Source organism: Lycium barbarum, chromosome 7 (assembly GCF_019175385.1).
Source record: "Lycium barbarum isolate Lr01 chromosome 7, ASM1917538v2, whole genome shotgun sequence".
NCBI lineage: Eukaryota > Viridiplantae > Streptophyta > Magnoliopsida > Solanales > Solanaceae > Lycium > Lycium barbarum.
Window position 1 is genome coordinate 121013645 of NC_083343.1, and position 18177 is coordinate 121031821.

Genomic DNA, 18177 nt, shown 5'->3' on the forward strand with positions numbered 1-18177 from the left:
ACTGATGGAACATCTGAGTCTAGGAATGGATACTCTTTTGCTTGCATTTCCTTCAAAATTAACTTTTTGCCACCACTATCTTGGAAAGATGCAGTCTTCACACTTTGCTTCTTGCTTAGCTTTGTGGTGACCTTTAATGGTGCAGAATTAACATTCATTGACTCTTTGCTTTCAGAATTTGGCGCAAATCTACCCCCTCTCTTTACTTCTAGTTTGTCTTTCCCTTTATAAGGCTCATAAACTAGCGGCCCTTGATTTCTGTTTGAGGACATGCTTAACTCCATATCGTGAGCACGTGTAGCAAATTCTTCAAAAGACTTGGGCTTGATTCCTTGTAGGATATAAAGAAGTCCCCAGTGCATTCCTTGGATACACATTTCAATGCTAGAAGCCTCACTAAGTCTGTCTTTGCAATTGAGGCTTGCATTCCTCCATCGACTAATGAAATCAATGATGGGTCCATACATCTATTAACGGATATTTGTAAGTTCAACCATATTTACAATACACCTCGTGGTATAGAAGCGATTGAGAAATTCATGTTCAAGTTGCTCCCAGCTATCAATAGAACCAGCATCGAGATCTGTATACCAGTCAAACGTATTCCCTTGCAAGGAGCGCACAAACTGCTTAACAAGATAATCCCCATAAGTTCCAGCATTATTGCAAGTTTCCACAAAGTGCGCAACACGTTGCTTCGGGTTTCCTTTACCATCAAAGTGTTGAAATTTTGGAGGTTGATAACCTGCAGGCATCTTTAACCCATTGATCCTTGAAGTGTATGGCTTGGCGTTTGTAACCGAAGACCTGGCAACAACATCATACTTGTATTTAATGGTTCCCATAATAAAGTCCTTCAGTTGATGAATTGGGATTAATCCTTCAGAGGATACTTGTAGTTCTTTAGCAATATGCACTTGTTTTGTAGACATATTTTCCCTAACTTGTGCCATAGGATGCTTCCCAAGTGCATGACTCGAATCCCCCTCCATCACGCTATCAAATCTGTCTGTCAACTTGACAATTCGATTATCTTGGTCTTGCACATATTTTGTCAAGTCACCAATCGCCTTCGTCAAGCTCGCAAGTTGTTCTTCAACAGTTGAGGTGTTAGTCATCATTGCTTGGATGGCTGTTGTAGATGATGGAGCAAAACATGAATTTTTCCTCAAACTGAAATTCGAAAGGAAAAGATTACGTGGAGTGATTGGGGCAGATCTGGTGATCAAGGCATCATCTTCATCTTGGATGATGAGATTCTTAGTTTGGAGTAGGCTAAGCCGAGCCAACGTCTTTTCAACGATCTCAGCGATATTCTCTCCTTCTTCCAATCCATCCGGAAAGACTCTTGCCCTTTTTGAGGATTGAAGTTCAAAGACAGGAACTGATGCGGACGGCACTTGAGATGCTTGTTGTCCTAGTAAGTTTGCCTTGTTCCTAGTGACGGGTCCCAAACTTCTCATAGTAGTTTCCAATATGTTCTCCACCTCAGAGGAAAACTTGGAATCAATAGTCTTAATAGCAGTAGACTTGGAGTTGATCTTCTTGGATGCCATTTAAGTGTTCTTGCAATTTGATGATTAATGTGAAGAGATGAGAGGTAGAGATGGTCCCACTGGGCGTGCCAAAATTTATAACCAACAAATTTCCGGGTCTTAGAAAAATAAATAATCAAGACAGGAAAATTGAGTAACAAAATGTAGCATTTGATTTCAAGAATGTTGAGTGTTACAATCTCTATATAATCCTCTGATTCTCCAACAATAATGTAAACTATGTTGAAACTTGAATTTCATTTAGATTCAAGGGCTTCAGTAGCTTGATCTTGAATCTTCGTATTTGAATTTGGACTTAGATTATTTACCACAAACAAGTAACTTGATCTCGAACGCCTTGATATTAGTCTTCGTTCTTAATCTTGAACTTGAACTTGAACTTGAACTTGAGCTTGAACTTGATTGCTTTGATGCTTGAATTTGTAACTTGTAGAGAAATATGTAGACTTTGATCCACGAGCTCTCTTCTTACTTCTTGTTCTTAATTCCTCCTCCTTTGTGAGTTATGAGGGCCCCTATTTATAGTTTTAGGGAAGGTGTAGCTCTGTGATTTGATTGACCAGAGCATGTCATCCGTATACTTGGCATGATTTCATTGACCCATTAATTTGACATGGATTGCCACCTCACTTGACATGTCGCATGGGCCTGAATTTCAAGATGGGCTTGGACCTTGCGCTATCCAAGTGGGCTCATTATTTGGAGCCCAACTAAATGGACTAGCCCAATGTATCTAGGATTAGATGCATAACCCAATCATATTAGCCACATTAATTGAACTATTTTCTTGAATTTAATATAGTCCAAATTAATTTATGAATTTAAATCCAATAAGATTTAAATGTCTACAGCCATTGACTCGCAAGACTTGTGATGAATCACCATACTATTAATATTAATTCAAAATTTAAGGGATGTATCCCTTATTTTCGGAAAACGGAGTAACTAACATAACCAGGAGAATTTGATTTTAATTGAAAAACGTGTACAATAAGTAACCAACTAAATTTAAGGGATGTATCCCTTATTTTCGATTAGAATTATCTTCTTTTTTTAAAAACATTTATCTAATTTTGAGTTTAGAGTAGTTAATTAGTTTTAAAAGATAAAGTTAATAAAATTTGAATTTAATAATTACAATTTTGGAGATGGTTACAACTTCTCCATTATACATTTATTTAAATATAAATTTTGAGTTTAGAGTGGTTAATTATTAAACTCCGCCTGTGTGAGCTCGCTCACATTGCCGGTCCCAAGCCCGGATAAAGGAGGAGGGTTGCCGAGGGTCAATCGGAAACAGCCTCCCTACCCAGGTAGGGGTAAGGCTGCATACATCTTACCCTCCCCAGACCCCACTATTGTGGGATTACACTGGGTAGTGACCAAGACCAAGTGGTTAATTATTAGTTTTAAAAGATAAAGTGAATAAAATTTGAACTTAATAATTACAGTTTTGGAGATGGTTACAACTTCTCCAGTTTATGCCCCTTCAACGTAATTATAGGAGTTTTCAAAGTTTAGTCGTCCAGAAAAGTTTGTTTCTTCATTACTCTTACAAGCCAAACAAACAAGAACAAAGCAGTGGAAACTTCAAACACGATAGCACACGAAATCGGAAGGTATTGGGGCAAGAGGATATGAAGAGGAACATGCTTTTTCTTATGGTAATGAAGAGGAAGATACTTGCATACACCTATGGATCGACTCTATCTTGAAGCGGACAGACTCAAAATACATCACTCTTTGTTGCAGTGTTGGGGTTAATTTTCGAAATTCCATGTGCTTAATGCAAGACTGTTGTTTACAAAAGTCAGTTGAAGCCTAATCAGTTGAAGGAATACTACTATGCTGATTTTGGAGAATGAAAGGTTTACGAGCTATATGACCCTGGTAAATATTTTATGCATTCTCTTTTAATTTGTACACTGACTCCATACTTCAACAACGAACAACATTCGATCAACGAGTAAACTGAAGAGATGCAATGTAAAGGAATGACTTTTGAGGCATTGAAGTACTCACGAATGATCTCTTAAGTTCTTCCACTCCCTTGATCACAATTTGAATTTGGAAGCCCGTTTGGTGAGTTGATAAGCAAACTCATCATGACGTAAGTAATGTTTATAGGAAGAAACCGATCCTTTTTGCGAATTGCTATTCGCTATTGTGCTGAAGAAATCGTAACTGTTCATTGTTTTGCAGAAACTGATCGCTGGGAAGGGGGACAAAATGCATAAGGCATTTGCGACGAAACTAAGGTAGTAATTTTTATTGTTGATTTCCCGTTGCTAAATTAGAGGAAATAAATTTTACTATCTATGTGTTAAAAGGAATAATCTTCAGAAGATCATTGTTTTAATTTGAAATATCATATTTTAGTTAAGATTTTAAAATAAAATTTAACTTGGCATAGTTAGAAATTTGTTAATGAATTGGCTTTTGTAATCTGAATTGGAATGCAAGTATGTCTTTGAATTAAAGAATGACTCACCTTCGAAAAGTTTAGGCAATAAGCAAATAAATTTTCAGAAAACATGAAATATACTAATGCCATTTTTTACTTTCTGCTAAGTAGCGGCGTTAGCCCAAGCAAATCTACAACGTTTGCTTTGGAGGACTAATAAGATAGATAAAGATACCAATTTCCTTTCCTGCCTATCAGTAGATAAAATATTGCCAATTATTACTCAAATAAATAAACGGAAAAGGGCCAAAATTACCCCTGAACTTTGAAAAATAGTTCATCCATGCCCTTCGTTATACTTTAGGGCCAATTATACCCTCACCGTCATACTTTGGTCCAAATATGCCCTTGAGTATAACAGAGTGCCACGTGTCGGTCTCTCAGTGGCCAACTTATTTCCCCTCTTATTTTTTCATCCGGATCAAACAAATACAGATCCGACCCAATCAATTTAGTACCCGACCCATCAATAACATATCATACCCAAACAAACCTAAACCTAACCCATCAATAACACATCTAAGGCTGCTCTCTCTCTCTAAAAAAAAATGCATACCACCTCTCTCTATCGTCTTCAACCTCCATTTCATCATCAAATATTGTATATATATGCGTTTATCTGCTGCTGTTGTTATTCATAAGGTTCTTATTGGAAGAAGGTTCTTCATAAACTCCATCTTGATGAAACAAAATAAGACTCTGGACAAATAATTCAATAATAGCACTTACCTTAGGATGCTCTTTTTCCAATTCAATAATACTCAAAACCCACAAAAGTAAAAGAAGAAACATTAGATCGCTCCTTTTCCAATTTTTTTTTTTGGTTGGATGCTCTTTTTCAATCAGTTAAATCAAGAATCAAAACCAACCCACATAAAAGAAAAGCAAAACCATCAAAACCCACAAGACCATAAAAAAATAAAAAAAAATAAAAAAAAAACCGTAAAAACTCAAACTTTAAATCAAACAAAAAATTAACAAACATTAACGTTGGGGTTAGAGTAACTGTTGGGCAAACCCCAGATTTCAACAAACATTAACGTTGGGCAAAACCCCAGATTTCAAAAAAAAAAAAAAAATCAACATCCACTAATGTTCAGACTTAACAATCCGCAACAAGCCTTTAAAAAACTAAAAATACAACAGTAGCAGTAGCAAATAAACGAAGATTATGGAGTTTATGAAGAACCTTCTTCCAATAAGAACCTTATGAATAACAACAGCAGCAGATAAACGCATATATGTACAATATTTGATGATGAAATAGAGGTTGAAGACGATAGAGAGAGATGGTATGCATTTTTTTTTAGAGAGAGAGAGAGAGCAGCCTTAGATGTGTTATTGATGGGTTAGGTTTAGGTTTATTTGGATATGATATGTTATTGACGGGTTGGGTACTAAATTGATTGGGTCGGATCTGTATTTGTTTGATCAGGATGAAAAAATAAGAGGGGAAATAAGTTGGCCACTGAGAGACCGACACGTGGCACTCTGTTATACTCAAGGGCATATTTGGCCCAAAGTATAACGGTAAGGGTATAATTGGCCCTAAAGTATAACGAAGGGCACGGATGAACTATTTTTCAAAGTTCAGGAGTAATTTTGGCCCTTTTCCGATAAATAAATTAGTGAGACGTACTGTGGACACCCACTCAATTTTTTTTTGTATTTGTATAATTATCTAGATAGCCATAATCTTTAATGTACGTAGGATACGGATAAATAGGATCTTGAAATCCTATCTTTTCAAATAAATATTGTGTAAAATATTATGTTAAAAAAAGATATCATATTGTAATAGCTTATCGTATTATTTTTGAATTTGAATTTAAATGAAATTTGAGTTGGAATGAAGTATATATTATCTCATATATATACTTCTCCAGTAACATAGAAATCAATATCAGGTTTTCTCTTTATAGTTATTACTTTCCCTGCCTTACTGGCTTCTTACAATAGTTATTTCTTCTCCTTCTTTCAAGTTATTTTGGGTTTTCATCGTATTTTATTGTGTGATAAATGCCACGGCATAGGATAAAGGCATGATTTTTTTTTTGTGAAGTTGGCTTCATAGAGAGAAGAGCCTTTAAAGGTTGATGTTGAATCATTTTGAGGAAGCTGTATACGGTAAAAATCGAATATATGTTAGACCGGTGAGATCGGTGACCGAGGGAAGAAAGAGATCAACACGGGTATGGAGATTTACTTTCTGGATCGGAGGAGTGCTTGAACCGAGGAAAGGGAAGAACGTTGTTTGGTCCGATTTTCCCATAGCCGAGTTGATCATGGTCGTTCCTCCGTTTGATCGTGGCCGTTAGTCCGTTTGATCGTGGCCGTTGGTCCAGGAGATCCGTTACGCGATTGCCACGCGTCGATAACGTCCTGCCATGCTCAACTGTCAATCGTACGGGTGTCAGACCGTACGGCCAACCTAACCCAACCTAATCCATTTCAGAGTTTTTTCTTTATTTTTTAGTTTCTCATGTTGTATGAAGCCCATGGGGCAATACTATAAATATGGCTCATTGCCCTACTTTTAGGGGGGTTGGCTTCCTCATACCAAAAACATTTTGTAATAGCAAGATATATAAAATCTCTGTCTCTAACATCTGATTTTGGCTCGGATCATCGTGTTCATCTTTTAAACCTGCTTGATCAAACATTATTCATATATTACTAGATACAAAATCTATAGTAAACCACTAATTATCAGTTGCTTCTTCATAACATATTCATATATTTCTTTCCTCTATAAATAGCTTAAGGCACAACCACATATCCTATACCTCACTCATAAATTCAATTAATTATACAAATTCGAGGTAAACAGAAGCTAATGTATTAGCATTAGAGAATATACTTTTTTACAAAATTCCAGAGAAAAATGACGGAGTTCCAACTAATGTATCTTCCAAAGAGATCATTTCAAGTTTTAGTTGATGCATTGTTAATGATGGAGTCTTCTCGATTGAAGTATCTAAGAATTGTAGTATGTTATTTTTGATTAATTATAATGAAGTTAATCTAATAGAACCTTATTTTTTCTATATTTCTATTAGGTTTCATCAAGTCAAATATACTTTGCATTTTCTGTATTTTCGAATTATTTGTCATGTGCTCACGTTTTACTTAATGTCTTTATACGTGCAAGTGAAAAATCAAGTTGTTATCTCATTAATAATGAATATAATAGAATTAAAAAAAATCATTTACCATTATTAGTATTACAAATATTATCTATGCTTTCGCCATGCCTTTTTCTTTTCTAGCTTTGCAAATATGATTTTTATGTAATTCTTTCTTTTAGTACTCGGGATAAGGTGGGATATATCAGGATTAAGTTTGAGACAACTATTATACTTTGTTTGGTAGAATATAACTTTATCCTGGGGTATCCCACTTTATCCGATCAAACTTGAGATTATTTATTCTCACTCCCCAGATGGGATAAATTAGTCTCAGATGGGTAAAATCAAGGGCACGAATGGCCGACTTTTAGAATGGACGTTTGTGCCCACCTTTAAACGACGGGCATAATCGTGTAATATGGCATAGTCGAGGGGCATATCTGACCCTTTGAAACAAATTAAGAATTAAAATTAAAAAAAAAAAAAAAAAAAAAAAAAAAAAAAGGAGTAAGATGAGAACTGTCTAACAAATTAAAAACGTCAAATATAGAATCTCTTGGGAGAAAGTGAGATGGCAATGAAAAGCCATGGTAAATGTTTAACATGTTTTGGACGATATTAATGGTTAATGTAATAATAAGATGAAAGTTGACATTTTCTTAAAGAAATATTATTTACTGTGTTCAAACAAATCAGATTATAATTTGGTATGATTAATATTTTTTAATATCAACCGCGCATCACGCGGGTACAAATACTAGTATATATAAAAATGTACTCTGCACAAGTTACTTTATTTTGACCAATGTAAAACCAAAATAATCAACTCAAAATAAGATGATCGTTTTAACAACCACCACGGTTTAAAGGGAATACATAAATACTCTGCACAAGTTACTTAATTTTGACCAATGTAAAACCAAAATAATCAACTCAAAATTAGATGATGGTTTTAACAATCACCACGCTTTAAAGTGTTTTTAAGTTGCAGCAGAAAATAATTTTCCGAAGTTACAAAAGTAATTTTTTTCCTCATAAAAACTTTCGGAATCCTAGCTAAGCAAAAAATACTACTCTCCAAAAATATTTTTCTGAAAAACACTTCTGACAAAAAGTAGTTTTTAAAATAACCATATTTTGGAAGCTTAACCAAACAGACTATTACTCTCCCTGTTTCCTTTTACTTGTTCACCTACATTTTCACTCCCCTTAAAAAAATATTAATTAAATGCAAATTATCCTTTTAGTACTTTGGAAATTTAAATTCAACTACTAGCAGGGCCGGCTTCATGCCTAGGCAAGTAAGGTATATGCCCTTGGCCCCCAAATTTGGGGGCAAATTTGGGGGGCCCCAAATTTTACCAAGAATTATGTGTTAATTTTTTCTAAAAGAAAATTAATTACTCATTATAAAGAGTACAATATTTTTATAAATTTATAATATTTTATTATCTTTAACTTTTTTCAAATAGAAGAAACCAAGAAAATGTTGTTTTGTCTTCTTACATTCTTTCAGGTAACACTCATATTATTTTATTCTCTTTAACTCTTTTTGTACTCTATTTCTTTAAATTTCTGATAAGTTGAAGTAATACTCTATTAAAAGTAAGAGCCAATTGTCGAAAAGTGTTAAACAAAGTGAATACTAAAGTGTGAGTAAAAGGCAAATTTTATTTTAGTATTTTTTTTATTAAGTAAAACAGTTTATTTGCCAAGTGGTGCATATAGATTGTGGCACAAATCCCACTCATTTAAGTGTGGATGGTGCTTTCATATCCAAGTGCATGGACAGGTCATCATTCTTAATTCAAGATTTAAGTGTTAACATCTTATCCTGGAAAAAAGAAAACATTCTTAATTATACCGTGGGACAACTATCTAAGCAAAAAGATACTGTCATAAATTTCAATAGAGAATTACAAGATTTGAAAATAATCAAAAATAAAAAACAAAATTAAGTGAAGGAGATGACATTTATTAAAAGCAGCTTATTTTACAGCAAAACTACGACAATTGCTGATTGTGTTTTTTGTGACCCACATAGAATATGAAAAGAAAAAGAAAAAAGAAAAATCACTACAGGATTTTTGTTTAATTTACTTGGATTAGTGGCTTACGAACAAGGGCGGAACCGCAATTTGTTTATTTATTCTCTTCTTTCAATGTTGACGACACTCTAAAAATTTTGAGCACATTTTGTATGTTAAATGGTTAAACAATAAAGACCGGAAAATAAATACATTCAATTATCCTTTTTTTTTTTTGAACTTTTTTAATCTTTTTGTAAAGAAAGGAGTAACGTATGATGTAGCAGTCTTTATTGGCTTAATGTACTGAGACCAAAAGGTCTTTCGCTTAAACTAATTCCGTAATATTATATTCAAATGTGAACTTCATAAGATGCTTTCTTTCTTTCTAAATCATGAAGAAATTTCGCAGGATCTTTAGGAAGTCCCGTATTTAAAATCGTCCAATATAAATCGCTAAGATATAAATTAGGAACTAACACATAGCATAGCATTCTTGATATCTTCTCTAATACAAACTTTTTATATCCTTTTGATAAACATGACGGTTCCCAAGAAAATTTCTTTGTTTCAGTTTTTCACCCTTTTATATCTAGTCTTTACAGTCACTTTTGCTTCCATTGAGGAAGCAACTGCCCTCCTGAAATGGAAACCAACTTTCAAGAACTAGAATAATTCCTTATTGAATTCATGGAGACCAAATTCTAATGCATGCAGGGAGTGGTACTGAGTTATATGCTTTAATGGTAGGATAAACAGGTTGAATATTACCAATGCTAGTGTCATTGGTACGCTCTATGATTTTCCATTTTCATCTCTCCCTTTTCTTGGGTATCTTGATCTTAGCATGAACAATTTCTCTAGCACAATCCCACTTGAAATTGGTAAACTCACTAAACTTGTGTATCTTGCCTTGCACACCAATCAGATTTCAGGGACAATACCACCACAAATCGGCTCACAAGCCAAGCTTTAGATCCTCCACCTATTTGACAACCATTTAAGTGGTACCATTCCAAGAGAAATAGGTAACCTAAGGTCTCTTACTAAGTTATCTTTGGGTACTAACTTTCTTAGTGGTTCTATTCCTATTTCATTGGGGAACTTGACCAACTTGTCTTTTCTGCTACTTTATGAAAATCAACTTTCTGGCTCCATTCCCGAAGAAATAGGCTACCTAAGGTCTCTTACTGAGCTACATTTGTGGAATAACTCTCTTAATGGATCTATTCCTGCTTCCTTTGGCAATCTAAACAGCTTGTCTATTTTGGATCTTTCTAGAAATTATCTTTCTGGCTCCATTCCTGAAGAAATAGGTTACCTTAGGTCTCTTACTATGCTACATTTGTGGAATAACTCTCTTAATGGATCTATTCCTGCTTCCTTTGGCAATCTAAATAGCTTGTCTATTTTGGGTCTTTCTAGAAATCACTTTTCTGGCTCCATTCCTGAAGAAATAGGTTACCTAAGGTTTCTTACTGAGCTACATTTGGGTACTAACTTTCTTAATGGATATATTCCTGCTTCCTTTGGCAATCTAAACAGATTGTTTATTTTGTATCTCTATGAAATCACCTTTCTGGCTCCATTCCTGAAAAAATAGATTATCTAAGGTCTCTTATTGAGCTACATTTGTGGAATAACTCACTTGATGGCTCTATTCCCGCTTCCTTTGGCAATTTGAACAACTTGTCTATTTTGGATCTTTATGGAAATTACCTTTCTGGTTCCATTCCCGAAGAAATAGATTATCTAAGATCTTTAACTGAGCTACATTTGGGTACTAACTTTCTTAATGGTTATATTCCTGCTTCCTTTGGCAATCTAAACAGATTGTCTATTTTGTATCTTTATGGAAATCACCTTTCTGGCTCCATTCCTAAAGAAATAGGTTATCTAAGGTCTCTTACTGAGCTACATTTGTGGAATAACTCTCTTGATGGCTCTATTCCCGCTTCCTTTGGCAATTTGAATAACTTGTCTATTTTGGATCTTTATGGAAATCACCTTTCTGGCTCCATTCCCGAAGAAATAGGTTACCTAAGGTCTCTTACTGAGCTACATTTGGGTACCAACTTTCTTAATGGTTATATTCCTGCTTCCTTTGGCAATCTAAACAGATTGTCTATTTTGGATCGTTATGGAAATCACCTTTCTGGCTCCATTCCTGAAGAAATAGGTTACCTAAGGTCTCTTACTAAGCTATCATTGGGTACTAACTTTCTTAATGGTTTTATTCCTACTTCATTGGGGAACTTGACCACCTTGTGTTTTTTGTATCTTCATAAGAATCAACTTTCTGGCTCCATTCCTGAAGAAATAGGCCACCTAAGGTCTCTTACTGAGCTACATTTGTGGAATAACTCTCTTAATGGATCTATTCTTGCTTCCTTTGGCAATCTAAACAACTTGTCTATTTTGGATATTTCTAGAAATCACCTTTCTGGCTCCATTCCTAAAGAAATAGGTTACCTAAGGTTTCTTACTGAGCTACATTTGGGTACTAACTTTCTAAATGGTTATATTCCTGCTTCTTTGGCAATCTAAACAGATTGTCTATTTTGGATCTTTACGGAAATCACCTTTCTGGCTCCATTCCTAAAGAAATAGGTTACCTAAGGTTTCTTACTGAGCTACATTTGGGTACTAACTTTCTTAATGGTTATATTCCTGCTTCTTTGGCAATCTAAATAGATTGTCTATTATGGATCTTTACGGAAATCACCTTTCTGGCTCCATTCCTGAAGAAATAGATTACCTAAGGTCTCTTACTAAACTATCATTGGGTACTAACTTTCTTAATGGTTCTATTCCTACTTCGTTGGGTAACTTGAACAGCTTGTGTTTTTTGTATCTTCATAATAATCAACTTTCTGGCTCCATTCCTAAAGAAATAGGTTACCTAAGGACTCTTACTAATCTAACATTGAGTAATAACTCTCTTAATAGTTCTATTCCGGCTTCATTGGGGAATTTGATAAATTTGCGAACTCTGTTTCTCAGTACTAACAATCTCACTGAGGAAATTCCTTTATCTATGTGCAATTTGACATCACTTGAAGAGTTGTATGTGATGAGAAACAACTTGAGGGGATCAATTCCTCAATGTTTGGGGAATATCAGTGGCCTCAAGGATTTCATGATGTCACATAATAATCTCAGTGGAGAGATTCCTTTGTCTATTTGTAGTTTGACATCACTACAAATTCTAGATTTGGGGAGAAACAATCTTAAGGGGAAATTCCGCAATGTCTAGGCAACATGAGTGATCATCTTAAGGTTTTGGATATGCAACATAACAGTCTTTCTGGGAATCTTCCGAAAACTTTTAGCATTGGAAGTTCACTAAGAAGCATCAACTTGTATGGTAATGAACTAGAGAGGGAAATTCCCCCATCTTTGGCCGATTGCAAAGAGTTGCAAATTCTTACTTTAGGAGATAATCACCTTGTCGACACATTCCCGATGTGGTTTGAAACTCTTCCAAAGCTGCAAGTTTTAAGCTTGAGATCGAACGAATTTCATGGACCTATTAGAACGTCAAGGAACGAAAACATGTTTCCTAAACTTCGAATCATCGATCTCTCTTACAATGCTTTTTCGGGAAACTTACCAACGAGTATGTTTCAACATTTGAAAGCCATGAGGACAATTGATCAAGTAATGAAGTCACCAAGATATCTTGAAGACGGATATTACCAAGATTTTATAACAGTTGCAAGCAAAGGTCTAGAACTTGAACTTGTCAAAATTTTGACTATTTACACCACTGTTGACCTTTCAAGTAACAGGTTTGGAGGTTATATTCCAAGTAATGTGGGAGATATTATTGCGCTTCGGGTGCTAAAGTTATCTCATAATGAATTGCAAGGTCATATACCACCATCACTTGGAAGTTTATCTGTAGTCGAATCATTTGACCTTTCATTTAACCAGCTTTCGAGAGAGATACCACAACAACTTGCTTCTCTTACATCTCTTGCATTCTTAAATCTCTCCCACAATCATCTCCAAGGATGCATCCCTCAAGGACCTCAATTCACTACATTTGAGAACAATTCGTATGAAGGTAATGATAGATTAGGTGGATTCCCATTTTTTAAAGGTTGTGGCAATGATCATGTATCAGAGACAAATTGTACGGTATCCGCGCTAGACGATCAAGAAAGCAAATCTGAATTTCTTAATGATTTTTGGAAAGCTGCTCTTATTGGTTGTGGAAGTGGGTTATGTATTGGATTATCCATCGTATATTTCATGATTTCAACTGCAAATCCGAAATGGCTTGCAAGAATCATTGTGGAACTGGAACACAAAATTATTATGTGAAGGAAATAGAAGCAGCGACATCAAAGGAATCGCCGAAGAAGAAGTAATGCCTTGTTGTCAAGTTACCAATAGAGCAAAATTTGACTTCAGAACTTCAGGTATTCAAGTTAATATCTATGTTGATCTTTTATTTCCATAATTTTAAATTGCTTCTTGACTTGACTTTCTTTGTGTAAGATAAAAGTCTGACTGAATTTCCGTGTAAACTAAAAGTAAGACTTAACTTTTCTTTTTGTAAAAATAAAGATAAGACAGTAAATAAGCAAATTCGATCATGCAGGTGCAGGGGCGGAGGGAGGAAGGGCCAAAAGGGTTCATCCGAACCCCATTAGGCGGAAAATTACACTGTTTATGCATAGTTAAGATTATCTTTTATGTATATATAGTAGACGTTGAACCCCCTTTGGCTTCTTCATGTGTTTACTTTTTCATATTTTGAACCCCATTAGTGAAAATCCTGACTCCGCTACTGTGCAGGTGCTTGGAGGAGTGTTTGGTGGATTGGTCATCGGAGATGCAATATTATCAAATGCTGGAGCTTATGATGCTGGATTTGATTTTTAGTTTTATAAGTAAGCTTCTTCTTTTTTTCCTTCTTTTTATTAACTTGGGGAAAATGTAATATTATGAATTTTGATGATATATCAAGTTTATGTAAGATTTTAATGCATTCAAATTCAATGAAAGTTGTGTGTATTGAATGAAGTGTGCGCATTTCTTGGATCCCTAGCTACTTACTGTATATATAACTGAAAAATTAAGCAATATTGAAGTACCTAAAGGGCTAGCTAGCTATATCAGAGTCATTATGTTGGAGTTGAGGCGGATAGCTTCTCATTTGTTATGGCTCGGTACAGTGTTTCATAGACCAATAATACTCACTATAAAGAATCTAGGAGGGACTTTATTATGAATAAATCTTTGAAAATGCGTTATCTGTTGTCCTTAATTGAGCTCGAGAAAGAAGTGACAGAGTGTTGGATTTCTCGCTGATGCTTCAATGTGTGCTCAGGTTTTGGAGTAGATTAAAGAGAGAGCATTGAAAAGAGCTAAATTCACGGAGGAAGATATACTATGCAAGAGAGGAAAGAGCACTAACAAGGAAAAATAACATGTTTGCGACAACTGATCAGATTAGAGGCTTGTGTAAGATCTGGACCATAATTTTCCCTTTCTCTGCCAATTCCACTAATGAGTAATTTTTATTTTTGGATAAGGTGACTTCTCCTGTTAATGAATTTGGTGATCATAACTTAGCTATGTTTAAAATTTCAGCAGATGATTAATATACGCATATGCATTATTGATTTAAACGGAAAAAAGTCGTCACATAGAACTGCAAAAATATTTTCATTAACATCTGAATTTAAAGGATGCTATGTGTACTCTGAATTAGGCACCGCCAAAGCCATATTTCTTTCCAAAAATGATCATTCGAAGCTTATCATATCCGGCCAACACACTTGTACTAGCACCAGCTCCTTTGAAAAGTGATTTGGCACCAGAGATTTAACTTTTATAATCCCTCATGTTGAATAAGTAGGTGAATGGGTAAATTACTGTAATGTTGCTTCCACTTAATGACTAAAATTGCATTTACCCTTTTCCAAATGCTATTCAAGTCCCATTTCAATTGTCGGATTTGATCTCAATAATTCATGTGCACTATTTATGCTAATCCCTTTTTGAATCTGACCCTTTCACGTGATAATTAAAGTTTCAGCTTTGTAAGCATCCTTATAGTCCGTTCTTCTGAAGTCCAAATATATTTGTTTAGAAAAGTCGACCATTATAATTGTCTTCCAAAGTCGAGTTTGTATAACTCCTCATTATAGAATTTTATATTCTCAATCCGTATAATCCACGCGCATATGTTGAATAAGCTCAGATCTACAAAAATATACACAGGATATACAATTGTTATACACTGTCAGGAAGTTAGTTAAGTTAGTTACACTTGACAGTTTTTAGTCTAAGTCCATTAGCTTTGTTTAATTCTGTTACAACCGTATAGGATCAGCCTTGTATGTATATATATATATATACACATCTCACAGTATCGTATCATTATGAGATCATATTATCTTAATGAAAAAATCTCTCATCTTCTTCCTCTCAATTACTCTCTCAGATTTCTTCTTCAAAATCTGTATAAGTTCATCTTCTTGAACTGTTCTCAAGTAATCTTCAGATTACTGCAGCATATATAAACGTATACGTTGTAACTCCTTAAAATAAGAAATCCACACCTTAGAAATAACTCAAGGGTTCATTCCACATAACTTATTAAAGTTAAACGGAGCTATTTAAACCTTAAGAGCACCTATAGTTAACGAAATTTTGCGGGACGCTACAAAGCATTTATCAGCACATTCAACACTTTTTAACCAGACACACCAATCGTTTATTATCACTTTCATCACTCTATCACACTAACTAGTTTTAAAGTGTAATAAACACCACCTTGAGTGCTGATGTGGTATAAGAAGGCAAGTGGAAGTTACAAAAATAATTTTAAAAGTAATTAACAGGTACAAGTATAATTTTTTGGTTAGCTATTACACAATTAATTACATCTATTCAATTAGTCTCTTTCATCTTCTACACCTCTTCTCACACGCACAAGGGAGGACCTGAACATTGATTTTTCTTGGAGAGGGAGGTCATTTCAACAGAACAATGGAGATAGAGCATCACATAGGAGGAGAAAAGGGATTTTAGGCAAAAATAGAGGGATTTCGAAACAAGGAACATGGGAGGATTTTTTTTTATTTATTTTTTCACAGAGGAAGAAAAAGGGAATGATCGAAGAGGGACGAGGAAGAATAATTTTCACAGGGGAACGACGCACAGTTCACTGAGATCTTTCGAATCTCCTAGTTTAGCTAATGGAAGAGGCTCCGTTAGGCGGAGGAGATTTTCCATTGAAATGAAAAAGGATTGAGATAATAGGAAAGAGAAAACAGGGATTTTAATGGGAAAAAAACAAGAAAAAAAAAAAGATTTAATTCTAAAAAAGTATACGTGTAATACACTCATCTGGTTATATATGTCACATCAGCATTTAGGGTGCAAAAAAATAAGAAAAAATATAGTTTAGGGGGTAATAAGATCCAGAGAAAGGTAAGGTGTGTCGTATCAACTTTGATCAAGGTTGAGCGGGGATACTAGTGCCTTATCCCAATTTTAAATAGTATTTCCTCCGTCCCAATTTATGTGGCATAGTTAGAATTTTGAGAATCAGTCAAGTTTTTCTTTGATCACAATTTCTTTATATGTCTTTTAAATATTTTAAATTGTTAACTATTGTGATTTATAGTACTTTTTATGTAGTTTCCAAACATATAAATTTTATTTCAAAAAACTTGAAGCTTCTATGTTCGAATTCACAATCAAAGTTTAGAAGTTTGAATCTTGAAATTTCAACAGTGCCACATTAATTGGGACAATATAAAAACGCTATGTAAAACCATGAAAAAAGTGCAAAAAAGAATTTTCCCACGACTTTTAGCTATCAATGGACTTTGAGCACTTGGACAGTTCTTGCAAAAAGAAGTGTTGTTTCATGAAGCAAAAAGGAAAAAAGAACTAACAAGTTCTCCAAGAACGTAATAATATGTAATATCTTGTTGTCTTTTTGACAACAGAAACAGAATTTAACAGCACGTGAGAAAATGTATGGAGAAGCTATTAAATTACTATCATCTGAGCTTTTTCATCCCTGGTAGGCGTCGCATGCTTGGCTCCTTCTCGCAAAAGGGCCAAACTAGGCTTTCAACGTAGATTTTTGCATCCCGGAAGATGGCAGAGTTGGTAACCTCTTGATATCTGATGGAGTCATTCTTTTGATTGTAAATCACGCAAGCTGGTCCAAATTTAAACAAAAATTCACTTTTATCTGATGTACAAAAGAAGGGAGAAACCAAATAAACATTATGAGGACGCTTGATGGTAAACATCTTTGTCCAAGACTCTTTAACCCCATACTCCTTCATAATCCACACATCTGTATGAGAGCTTTCACTATTACATGACACACAAAGATCACTTCCCACCATTGATATGCACGGCATTATATCATCAGAATCTTTTTCCCTAAAGCAGGGTAGCTCCATCTTTCCCCATTTCCCGTCAGCCAAACCAATACAAATAATGCTCCAACTAATATATGAACGATTATTCTCAGAAGTATTATTAGCCCAATGAAGCTTCCCATTCACAAATATACCCTCCGACTTATCCAGTCGCCGCCAACTCGGAAAATCATCATCTATATTTCTTCTCCAAGAATCACTATTTAGACCATATATGTTAACCTCGTTAGAACTGCAAACACTTACTACCTTATAATCTTCATGAAGTTCATCATATCCAAAACCATACATGTAACAGCATTCCCGTTTAGGATTAGGAAGTTTCTTGAACTTCCTAATTGATGGATTCCAGATAATGAAGTCTCCAGGAATAGGAATGGAAAAACAAAACAACCCATTGACAGAACCCAAAACGCAAATAAATTCATGACCGCGGGGATCTATCATAGGATAATCCAAATCAACTGCCCTAGCAGCAACAGAGTCATAAAGCAAAGAGCTAACAGAACAGTCCATAAGATTGTACCGAGGGTAACTCAATTTCAACATGAGTCTATGGTGGGGATAACCCTCGTCATT

General features: G+C 34.9%; 1 protein-coding gene and 1 pseudogene across 1 annotated transcript in view; one reads left to right on the forward strand and one right to left on the reverse strand.

The window, feature by feature from the left end:
• The first annotated feature begins 9716 nt into the window (after positions 1-9716).
• LOC132601847 (receptor-like protein Cf-9 homolog) lies at positions 9717-13576 on the forward strand (annotated as a pseudogene).
• Positions 13577-17172: 3596 nt separating this feature from the next.
• LOC132602518 (F-box/kelch-repeat protein At3g23880-like) overlaps positions 17173-18177 on the reverse strand; it is a 1306-nt gene continuing 301 nt past the window's right edge. Inside the window, exon 1 of the mRNA XM_060315350.1 lies at positions 17173-18177. This exon is cut by the window's right edge and continues 301 nt beyond it. Within this exon, the coding sequence (XP_060171333.1) occupies positions 17206-18177 (972 nt within the window). The 3' untranslated portion in view covers positions 17173-17205.